This window comes from Maylandia zebra, linkage group LG22, assembly GCF_041146795.1.
Source record: "Maylandia zebra isolate NMK-2024a linkage group LG22, Mzebra_GT3a, whole genome shotgun sequence".
Taxonomy (NCBI): Eukaryota; Metazoa; Chordata; class Actinopteri; order Cichliformes; family Cichlidae; genus Maylandia; species Maylandia zebra.
Window position 1 is genome coordinate 35916790 of NC_135187.1, and position 12232 is coordinate 35929021.

The 12232-nt window shown below is 44.4% G+C and overlaps 1 protein-coding gene across 1 annotated transcript; it reads right to left on the reverse strand.

Moving 5' to 3' along the window:
• Nucleotides 1–7715: 7715 nt before the first annotated feature.
• txnipa (thioredoxin interacting protein a) lies at nucleotides 7716–10482 on the reverse strand. The gene is made up of 6 exons (XM_004560978.6): nucleotides 10101–10482; nucleotides 9872–9947; nucleotides 9621–9768; nucleotides 9172–9531; nucleotides 8790–9092; nucleotides 7716–8702 (listed from the first exon to the last, which is right to left on the reverse strand). The coding sequence occupies exons 1-6, from the start codon at nucleotides 10354–10356 to the stop codon at nucleotides 8655–8657; spliced, it is 1191 nt and encodes a 396-aa protein (XP_004561035.3). The 5' UTR covers nucleotides 10357–10482; the 3' UTR covers nucleotides 7716–8654.
• Between the last annotated feature and the right edge of the window lie 1750 nt (nucleotides 10483–12232).

Sequence of the window (12232 nt, forward strand, 5' to 3'; positions counted from 1 at the left end):
GTGTCAACGTCATTCAGCTTTCTTCTTCTTCTTCAGCGACGCGCTGGGCAGCGTTTTCAGCCGATCTGTCCCGACCACTTTTCCTCTGGTCTTTTCATTAATTTTCAAGTTATCATTATCTCCTCAAAAACAGTCTCCATCTACCCCAACAACATACCCTGGATCACCAAGGAGCTCAAGGAAATCCTTAATTTAAAAAAAAGAGGATTTTCTTTTCCGGCTCTGCTCTGGATAAAAAGGAGGTCAACAGGGAGGTCAAGAGCCCCTTAAAAACTGCTAAACTGGAGTATCAAAACACTGTTGGAAAAAAATTCACCACAGGGGACCTCCACTCAGCCTGGCAGGGCCTCAAAACCATGGCCTCTGTGAATACTGTGGTCACCACCTCCAGAACCATCCAGGTTCTCATTCTTGGCCTGTTTATGCCATGCCCTTATCTTTAACGTCTGCTCCGTTGTACCTTAATTGGCCCTTGGGGATAAATAAATAAAGTCTCTCTGATTCTGATTCTTTAGCCGTTTAAATCAGCTGTGTTGGATCAAGCACACCGGCCCTCGAGGCCTGGAGATCCCCACCCCTGGATTAGGGGGTCTATACTTAAACCAGCGTTTATATCATGTACACAACGCAGTACTCTCCACTAGGTGGCAGCCTGGAGCAACAAACCATTTCCCGGGTCAGCTGAAATTTGACCTGTGTCGAAACAGTTTCCATCTGGAGAGCTTGAAAGAGCCTCCAGGAAAAGTAGAATGAAGCAGACTGATCAGGACTCAATCTGAACCCAGCTCTCTCCATTTCAGCACCGACGAATGTGTTTTTACTGTAACTTGTTTCATGATGTCATTTCTTGATTTTTCAGTGTTGACTAAACAGCCATCCTCTGTGAGCTGCTTTGAATGAACCGGTACATGCAGGGATCAGGGCTGGTGGACACACACACACACACACACACACACACACACACACACACACACACACACACACACATTATTTGGAGCAGCTGTTACAGTATTGTTTCTGCGCTGTGTCATAACGTGACATGTTGACTGTCTGCCATACTGCATTTGAGAGGCCATCTACTGGAACATGCAAAGTTACAAAGCAGAATAGAATAGAAATGGTTTTTGCCTGAATATTAAATATTATTGTAGCATTGATCCTAAAAAGCGCTCTGTGGGTTTTATGGCTCTTTAAGTCATAAGACCACTGCTAACAGAATCAGCTCCCAGCCCAGAGCAGATTTACTGAGCGCTCGCTAACAGTCTTATCTGACTCCTGCTCCTGCCTCCTTTGAGCGTATCAGAAGGTTCCTGTAACGGCGATGCATAGTTTGAATAGACTTTTCTAAAAATAAGGCTGTCAGACATGTATTTACTTAAGGATGTTTGCAGAAATGCCCGTGCTTACATGGAACGGTTGGTAATAAACAAGTGTCACATATCTGTTTCTGCCATCATACTGAACTCGTACTGTTACCAGTTAAACGTGTTGATGAAGTCTTTCAGGCTTTGTGCACATGCAGGAAAACAACGAGCTGCATCTCACTCCCCTTTTGTCTAGAGCGCAAACAGTCATTACACAACACAACCACAATCATGTGACCTGTAAAAAAGGAGAACAGCTGCATTAATAGAGTACATGATGTGACGGTGGGCGGGGCCGGCTCTGTGTGGAACGTGTGGAACATGACGTTCTCTGAGTGTTTACATATAGATCTGCCTGAAGGACGGGAACACGGTAGGTGGACGACCTCGAGTGTGTAACTATAGTGCAGTGCGACCTTCCAAAGTGCTTCAAACCACACAGCCTCCCTTAAGTGAAACAGTAACATCGTTCATCTACATTTGCTCTGTGTTTGTCTGTTATGGACTGAACTCTGTTGTCACACTTTAACAACCTTCAAACGTCAGAAAATCTCCCAGCGAGTCATTTCCTTATTGTCAGCCTCGTCGAGCCTGAGTGGCACACACACCTGGACGTTGATTTAATGTCTGCATGTGCACAAGTCAATACGCAGTTAGGCCTTCCTCCATCACTGTAATATACTCTAGAATAAAGAGTTAAGCCACATCTATCGTATGCAGCTGCTCACTACAATAATTCATTAGGATTCATGAATTAATCCTAATATTTGCCTCACTTTTTTAACGTAAACTGTCACGGACTCCTCACAAGGCAAACATCTCCATGTAAGATACACAGAGTGGACGAGACTGAACAAGCAGCAGGGCTGATAATGAACCACAGAGACCGTAGACAAACATTAACATTGATAATAACTCGGGGGGCATCCATCTGTTGCTGTCTGTTTCTCCTGTTCCAGCCAATGAAAGGGCTTACCTGCTCTACAGCTGTGTGCACGCTCTCAGTCACTCTGGAGTGAAACACATTCACCTTACTTTGGTCACTGCTAACGTCCTCTCTCCTGCCCGTCAGTAAATCTTTTCAAACTGCTCACAGTTGTTTGAATGTGCTTGAAGTCCAAACAAAGGTTCCCAGACCAAAGTCTGTTTATTCTGGAAAACATTGCTCAGCACAGAAATGATCAAATCTGTTCTTGCACACATAAAACGTGCTGATCGGTGCTGGTAAAGAGCGGAGCGTCTGCCGGGAACACAAGCCGGGAAGGTTAAGATCCTGCGGTCGGTTTGTTTCCACCGGCCTCAGAGTTTATGTCTTCCTCACTCTCCCCAAAAACACAAGTGTTCACGTCTGTGCGGTTTTATCTGTATTTTCAAAATATCTGCCGATTCATGTTCTGTCCTGCTTGTTGTTTTTCAGTGCGAGCATGCACGCAGGTGGCAGACGGCTGATTAAGGTGGATGTCAAGGTGACGAGTCTGTCTGTGCACATTGCTGTTCCCCACACAGTGACTGAAATGCTGCAAACGCTATAGCTACTGATCAAAACGCTCAACAAGGAAAACTGTCATTGGTTCAGCTTCCAGGCTTTTATTCTTTCTCACTGTTTCTTTAGACTATGCATGAATAAAGTAACTGTTGTAATGGCGATGACCTTGTTCACTGTTATCACTGCTGACTTTGTTTTCTGAGTATCTCCTCCCAGGACAGACAGTGGGTGGGCCCTCTGTGTTGTCTTCCTTTGGGGACCCTGACTTCCTCCCACCACCCAAAAGCATGAATGCCAGTTTAACTGGTGACTCCAAACTGGTCACGGATATGAAGCAGAATACAGTACTGTAGGAATACATGGTTAACCATGTGACTTACAGTTACATACCTGTGCTTGCACCATATTAAAGACTCCGCTGACTAAACCCATGTGACTTTTTGACAGTCAGAGTTCCCTGAAAGGGAACAACCTGTAACATTTTCAACACTTATTCGCTTCCATTTAAAAGTAAGTTTGGCAAAAACCCACTAAAATATCAAAACTGAAAGCAGATCAAGCAGCAGGAAGCAGAAAGTCCCCCCCGTCCTGCCCAGGAGCCATGAGAAAAACAAAATTCCTCCCGAAGACGCCCACATGCCCTGTGTGCATGCCCCACGCATGAACAAGGACTCCAACCAATCACAGAACACTTAGCAACAGGCTTCAGCCAATCAGTCCTCAAGTTTTGGGGTAAACAGAGAGGACTTTTTTCTCCTGTGGTTGACACTGTGAAAAGAAAGAATGAAGGAAACTCGTCCAGTTCCTGAGGAGCAACTTTTGTGTCAGTTCAGCAGCAGCAAAGCAGCAAAGCAGCAAAGCAGCAAAGCACAACCACGGTCGCCTCCAGGCGGCTTTATACTGGAAGGCAGACGCTGCAATAATTGTTATGTGAAGAAATGTCTTTCAGCCACTTTTCTCCTTTAGTGGTCAGTTCTCTCTTTGTTTCTCTGCCTTTGCACAAGCACATTTCCCTTTCCTGAAACAGGCTTCACAAAGGCCGAGTTCTGTTCAGTTAAGAGCTTCTTCTGTTGTCACACTTCCAAATCGAAAACTGGGAAAAGATGAAGCTGCTTGAACATCATTCCTGTCTAAAACAATAAGAAGGCCTAATGACTTGTCCTGTTAACCTTTGTACTGTCGCCATCGTGCACCTGGTCACATTTTGAGAAATAATGTTTTTATGCCTCCTTAACTGGATTGAAGGCATCATAAATGGAGGCTTTAAAGAGGCCGGTTTTACAGTTCAATGCTTTTTTGGAAGAGCCTCAGCAATCAGTGTTTATTTGAGGCAACTGTATCATGATGTCCCACTCATGACTAGACTCGCTCAGTAAGCAAACTGAACTTCCTGTGGTGAATCACCGCCTCCGCTGAGAGAACAAATGGGCGGATGAGGAAATAGACAGCGATCTGCTGAAAACCGGCGGGTGTGTCTGTGTACTTGTGCTGCTGGTATTTTGTGAGTGTCTTGGTGGGTGGGTGTGAACACGCAGCTCGTGAATGCTAGCCTTTATTCAGTCAGACAGGGGGCAAGTGCTCTGGCCTCTCAGCCAATCACAGCTGGCGTCTGGGGATGGCTCGAGGCGTGCGCCGAGTTATGACATGATGGTGTAGCTGCCCGCAAACACACATGCCTGGAACATGAGAACATTTCTCATCAGCCTTACTTCATCTCTCAGAGTGAAACCCAAGAATGAGCCACAATGCAAATGTCTGGAGATTTATCATCATTAGTTTTATTCATTTTTATGACTATGAAGGATCTCCTGAGGGTTCGGCGCTGCCAGCCCGAATCTTTGTTGTTGTTATTAAGTTGTTGCAAAGTCTCCGTCTGTGTCTCTCTGAGCTTCTGCACTGGAACGACAATGGAGGTGGAACAGGCCTGCAGGGTCGGCGTCTTCCTCTTCTTGCCTTAAAGACAAATGTTAGCCTCAGTGAGGTGAGATGGGAGGAGCCTGTTTTTGAAGAAGTCATTAGAAAACCCCCCCCCCCCCAGCTCGCTGCCCTACTGCTCGGGAACGCCTTGATGGACCTCAGACGGTGAAAAGTGTGGATCCAAAGTCAGGCAGACCTTAATAGGAGGGAGTGAAGCCCCGATGAGTTTCCTGCTGTCCTCACCGTCTCTGCGTCTGAGGCACTGCAGGCTCCAGTTGGTTCAGATGAAATTTGTTTTTTAGCTGAACTGTTTAATCTGAATCTAACTCCAGGAGAGAATTCCTGTAGGGCTGGTCAGGGGTCAATAAATCAACTTCTTCCAATCTGCCACAGATTGGAAGAATGTTGGCTCATTTGAAATAATCTGTAACACTGAGGTGTTTATCCTACTAAACAAACTTCCAGTTAAAAACGCATCCAGGGACGAGTCCGGAATAAAGAGGTCAAATCTTTATATCATTTTATTATTAAGAGTTTGCAAAACAAGGCGTTATTAGAGCAAAAGGCCTTATCTGCACAACACCAAAGACCCACACAGTTCTTTTAATGGCACAGCCTGCCAGCAATGTAGCAATCACCTGATAACACCTCAGTGTCCCCAGCAGATAAGTGTGATTCAGAGCTCATATCTCAGAATCAAGCTTAAAATAGTGCCTTCATCTAAAACCAACCAGGACAGAAGAAAGCACCTGCTGCCCTCACTTTGACCCCCTGGGTCCTAAAACCTTTCAGGGTTTCCCAAACTGCAGAATCAAAAGAGTTCCAAGTATGAAAAATCAGTCAGCCTGAGATGATACTCATGGGAAATCCAGTTAGTTTCCTGTGTTCATGGCCTTGATAAGTGGGGCCTTTTTTGTAACAACATAATGTCTGCCTTTAAAGACTGACCCACAGCCTGGACCCAGATAATTACTCATTTTCAGGGATTTAAAGGTGTCCCGTGTGGAAGCACTTAAGCATAGAAAAAAACAAGTGCTCGTACGAATGAATGTGAATGTTGAGGCATGTTGTATGTTTGAGTTCTCTGGGAAAGTAGAAAGGTGCTGTGTAAGAATCAGCCCATTTACCAGACTTTAGCCCCAGTGAGGTCACCTGAGGCAGGGGTGGAGATCTCAAGCCTGTAGGCGACTAAACGCTGGTGGTGTAAGTCCCCACCAGCTGGCAGCTATATGAGGCGAGTCGCCTACATTTGTGCTCGGGCTGCCCAATTAACTAATTAAAATAAAACATATTATATGTATATTTTGCTTAAAGGTAACAAATTGACAAAATAAAATGCATTTAAAAATTGGACTAAATTTCATTATAATTCTTTTTCAGTCTAAACCATATGAAGTTAAATATATCATGTGTTTCTCTAATAAAACATGTCTATTAACACCTGAATTAAAATACATTGGCAAAGACAGACTTAAATATACATATGAACGAGAATGTAACAGGAAGCATGTGTGGCCGGTGTAACGTGGAAAAAACTGTTGTAGCATAATAACTTTTTTTTAAACCCTTCTTACTACGTTTAGATGAAACGGGATATTGGGAATGAGCCACCTGGCTGTGGAGACACGGATCACTGGTTAGACTGCATGTTTGGATTCGATGTTCCAAAACAGTCCTTTGTTTCGTGAAACTGCTCTGGGTTGTGTTTTGAGAAAAGGTGGAAAGTTTCAGCAAAGGCTCCAAAAGCTGGATACACGTCTAGTCCGAAAAAGGTTTTCCAATTTAAAAGAAGCAGAAATGTGTGTTTGATACGTTTCAGTGAAAAGTGTTTCCTGATGGTTTTCTTTCTGTTTTATTGTTTTTAATAATGATATTAAAATACTAATAAAGTCGTTCTTCTTGAGGCTTAAAAGCATTTTGCTGGTCACCCTTGTACACGAGGCTGGTTTGTTTCCCTGTTATGAAGTTTACATCCATAGTTTCATATTTCTAATATCAAACTGTGTTTATTAGTGTTTGCCAAATGTGTGAAGGTCACTTGGCTGAAAGTCAAGCTGTGAACTTTTAATAACAATTAGACTCCAGTAGTCATTTCCCAGGGAGAGGAAAAGAGCAGAGGAAATGTCACTGCCTCTGAGAAGCTTAAACATGACTTTTCGTCGTTTGCCATTGGTTGGCTGTGAGATGAGCTGAGCCTGTCAGAGGCACTGTTGGATAAACAAACTTTGCTTATCTGTTGCTCGCAATGGCTACTGACGCACGTAGTATAGAGTGGAGAACATCATTTAAAAGTGTAAGAAAAATATTTTCAATGCAATTCAGTTTTATTTATACAGCACCAAATCACAGCAACCGTCGCCCCAGACGCTTTATATTGTACGCTAGACCCTACAATAATACATACAGAAAACCCAACAATCATATGACCCCCTATGAGCAGCACTTTGGCAACAGTGGGAAGGAAAAACTCCCTTTTAACAGGAAGAAACCTCGGCAGAACCAGGCTCTGCTGTGATTGGTTGGGGTGAGAGAAGGAAGACAGGATGAAGACATGCTGTGGAAGAGAAACCAAATAGATTCAGCCACACTGCTGCAAGTCACATAAACCACTGACTAATTTCCCCTGTCAGATTCCACAGTGTGTGGAATCTATTCCAGCATTTCTATGACAAAGGTCCATATTACATTTTAATACAAAGAAATATAAATTAGTACCATTCTTTGACCGAAACGCCTTTATTGTATTAATCTTTGTTTCTGTTGTCATCTACTCAGGGAAAACGCCCCGACTCACAGAAACGGGCAGATATAACGGCACACGCGATTAAAGACCTCTCCATCGGCTCGCTGCGCAAAGAGTTTGTGCAAGCGGAACAAAAACCTGCAGCGATTAAATTTTTTTAGCTGACAACCAGAAAAAAAAAAGAAAAAAGGAGGAGGTAGACAAGTGAGTGGATAGTTTTTAATAAAAAAAGAACCCATAGGGTTTCATACAAAAACATCTGCACGTATCAAGAGCGCATTACAAACATATTTTCTCACAAATGAGTCATTAACAGTGATTTCCCTGCACCCTGAAAGAACAGAAGTTGTGAATTCACAGAAGTGGAACTCTTAAATGAAATGTTGTCTGGGAAAACTGCAGATCAGATACAAGGATCCTCAGATAAAGTGCGTTCCATCGAGAGCGTGTGGTATGGACGGCACTCGCAGTAATTAGCACCAGTCACCAAGCTGTGGTGACTGGTGGAAGTTGGTGGAAGTTGCATATCTCCACATCAAAAACATTGTTCAGTTGAACAGAGTCTTCTGGGCAGTAGGAGAGTCAAAAGCGATCAAAAAGTGCAACAATATAGGAATAAAGGACTTTTTTCAAACACTGGTAACACTACTGACATTTAAGGAAGAAATTTACATGCTGTGATTCTGAAAAGCAACAGTGTTCCCAACAATTTCGTAACAGCGATGCAAACTGAGTGGACTGGTAAAAGGATGTTTCCTTTTGAGTAGTCCTGTAAAAATACAGGCTTGGAGTGCAATGAGAAAAAGCCACGGTGCCACAGCAGGCCAGTGCTCGGCCCAGTAACAAAGTCATAGTGGCTGTAAATGGAGAGTCTGTGGAAAGGGCAGCTTATTCAGAAATGCAGCATATCACTGTGCCATCGGGCCTCAACATCTCTGGTCTGAGGAGCACGAGCAGGAAGACTCATAAGCGATGAAGCAGGTTGAAGGCAGCTGACATAACAAACGACCAACATTTCAGTCCACCTCCACACTCGTGCCTTTACTTCTCCATCCAACCTCCTCTGGAGTTCAGACCTTCTGCCTGTTTTCAAGTTTGGTCCTTAACAGGTGGACCACAGTTCCACGGTTCCCACTGGTGGACTTCAGCAGACCGGCAGCATGCGAGCATTGCCGTTGAACTCCTCCTCCGCCTGAAAAAACACGTAATTCCTTTTAGTTATCTCAAGGAACGCAACTTCTTACTAACAGGACACTTTTAAGTTACCAGAGATGCTTACCTCACTGTAGGCTGGCGGCGCTGGGTACTGGAAGGCTGGTGCGTTCATAAAGATGGGACTGTCATCGCCGTCAAAGTCATCAAGGAGAGGTGTGAGAGGCTGGTCTAGGCGGCAGTCCCGGGTCACGTCGCAGTAGCTCGGAGGTTCAGAAGGCATCCTGAGAGACACCCAGCTCTGGGAGGCAGTGCTGGCTGAACTGTCCTGGCTGCTCACACTGTTGCTGCGGCTGCCCAGACCGGCAGTCCCAATGACCAACGGCAACTCCAGGATCAGCTTGTCACTACCAGGAATGTGTACGTAAATCTATGATGTAGAAAAACACAGTTATTAACACCAATGTTTACGAGATAAACACCAAAACTTTCAGAAACTGAAGGCTCACCATCAGAGCGTACTCCACGCGGATGATGTTGCAGCCCAGCATGGATGGTTTGATCTTCGGTACCCTGATAGTTTTTCCCTGCCAGGCGTCGCACATCCCAGAGATGATGTGGTTACCACGCACCGAGGACAGCTTCTGGCGTAGGATCTTGGTGCGGCCGTTTGCCTGGTAGGTGTGTTTGGCTATGATGGCAGCCTTGGGCACAACAATGCGGGAGCAGGTGTTCTCAAACTTCGCATTGATGCAGATCTCTTCGCCTTCACAGAATCCACGCCGGTCAATTTTTGCATTCAATGACACCTGACCGTCAGGGATGAACATGCAGGTGACTTTCTTCTCCTTCATGCCACCTGCTGGAGACTGAAGAGCAGCAGAAAGGCTGTTCGGTTATGCAGTCCCAAGCTTCAATGACAAAAACACTGACTATGTTCTGGCATTAGTGAACTCACCAGCAGGTCTGGGGTGTTGACATCCAGTGGCTCCTCCACCTCGAAACATTTCTTGCACTCTAGCACGGGCTGCTGCGGCCTCTCCATCAGGGCTTTGACACAGTACTGGACGTAGCCGAACTTCCCCTTGTATGACGACACCAGTTGCCTGTAAGAACCGTTATTGCTCCATCACTTGTAAGTCGGTGGAGAGGTGCACACTGCATCTCTTTAGATAACGGAAAATCATGCGTCACATAGCGCATCCTCACCCTTGCTGAGGGAGCTCGAATCCAAACGTGTACTCGTACTTGTTGCCAGGTCTCAACACCACGGAGCCGTCAGAGTCTGGAAAAGAAAGTAAACCGTTTACAGCAATATTCATGCACAGCAGGTTTCACGGCTGCCCTGACAATTCTTACAACACCCACAAACATGTTTTAAGCCGGTAAATGTCGAACACACATTCCAGGATATCCAGCATAAAGGTAATTCCCGTACCTGTGGGCTGGTCTTGCAGCCGCAGGACCGTTTCATGTCTGAGGTACTCGGCCTCCTGTCGGCACCGCTGCTTGCCTTTAGCGTACTCCACCTTGGCGCAGCCCAGACCCAGAAGCTTCAGCGCGGACACCCGCATCATTTCGCTGACTTCCACTTCGACACGGCCGGACACCGTGTCTCCGCCGCAGTAAAAACTCTTACTGGGATCGGAAAAGATTATCTGAAAGATTTTAACTTTCTTCGTCATCGCCACCATGATTGACGACCTCGAAAATGGACAAAATGAGCTGAATAGTGAAACTTCACAAATAAATCCCTTGGAAACTACCGATAATCCAAACACGTCGAGCGACCGATTCACTTTGCTGTAAACAAAGGGAGGAGGCAGTTTTTATGAGCGGGGCACGAGGAGGCAGAATGAACAGCATGGCTCAGTGCGTGCACACCGCTCTGATTGGTGGAGAAAACTTTGTTTGTGTCAGCCCTGCCCAATCAGCGCAACGAAACAACGCGTGTACACCGCGTGGCTGGGAGAATGTACAGCGTGCTCAGCAGATGCGCGCACAGGAAACTGGAAGTACACAGAGAGAACATTGCATTTATAGTAAACACGTTAAAACGTGTGAAATCTTGGCCTGACAATGAGTCAACCCAGTATCACATGTAGGGGAAACTTGAAAGCTCACAGTATCACAAACGACACCCTTTTAGCTCCTACCGCAAAGCACACTGTGCGCTGTCGATCTTACGTGCTGTTTAATATTTAGTATTTACTGTTATATTCACACAGATCATCGCGATGTTGTTTATTATGTTGCTCTTTTCTTTCTTCTGCCTGTTTTCTCTTTTTCTTTCTCAACAGGTGATTGATATTTGTATTTTTTTGTCTGCTTATTTTGTTGGTTTTTGTTTTTTGCCCTTTATCTCCGTCCCTCTTCCCCGCTGTTTTTCTTTCCCCTCTTTCTTTTCCCCAGTCAAGTCTGTCCCGTATTTAACAAGTAAAAATAAAATAAACAATAAAAGGTGAATCAATTATCAATCATTATGGCAAGGCTGGGATGGTCCATTTGGTAAAGTAAATCTGTTGGGCATCTTTCTTCGCCTTTAGACAAGAATTCTGATGGCGAAAGAGCCAAACGGGACAGGCAAAAAAAGAAAGCTCACAGTATCACCAAATACTTTGATAAAGTAGAATAAACGAAACAGATTATAATCACTCGCAAAAACAAAAATACATAAGGCACATGAAATTATAAACCTATTGAAATATTTAATTTTTGAACATCTTCAGTTTCACTGTAGCCTTTTTTGTCCAGTAGCTGTTTTAAAGAATGAATCGAACGCTCAAGGTTTCGAGGTCAACACTAAACAGAGGGCTAAAACTGGATGGATATCCTTTATATGAGCTTCAGGGAAATAAGGGAGTGTTTTGTACAATATAAGCATTTAAAAAGGGAAGTATAATACTGAGTCTTGGTCTAAAACAGGGATGTCAAGCTCATTTTATACTCTTACCTTACATGGATGAGTCAAACTAATTTCAGTCAGTGGCAAGAGTGCAACTATACGTGCAATCAATAAGATCTTTTAACATAAGACAAAGAGCAGCAGGTTCAACATTTCTCAGTTTTTCCTGTAGCAAAAGAAAGAAAGCGAATGACTCTGAGCTTAACCTGCAATTAGTCATGTGCAAAAATAATACATTGAAAATGTAGTTACCTTGGTGTACTGTTAGTGGACACATGGGAGGTTTTCATGAGAAAGAAAGTAAAACTAAAACCTGTGAAGACAAGTATAGACTAAAGAAAATGTATGGCCTCAGGAAAACCCCAACCTAGCCAAGCAGGCTGGGTTGGGGTTTTCCTGGCCCCCAGGCCTCATGTTTGACAGCACTAGTCTAGAAGATGTTAAAATAGCCTGTCCCAACAGCTTCATGACAGCCCATGGAGAAATCTAGCCATTTCTAGGTTAAACCTAGTATTGGAGAACTCCCAGCAGCTTTCTTAGGAACGTCGATATGGTGTCTGGTTCCTGCACGAAGCCGTTCTGAGCTCTGTGAACTTCAACCTACTTTTTGTAGGTTGTACTTGTTAGGTTCAAGCTAATGGAGTACTGCTGCCTCCTAGTGGAGA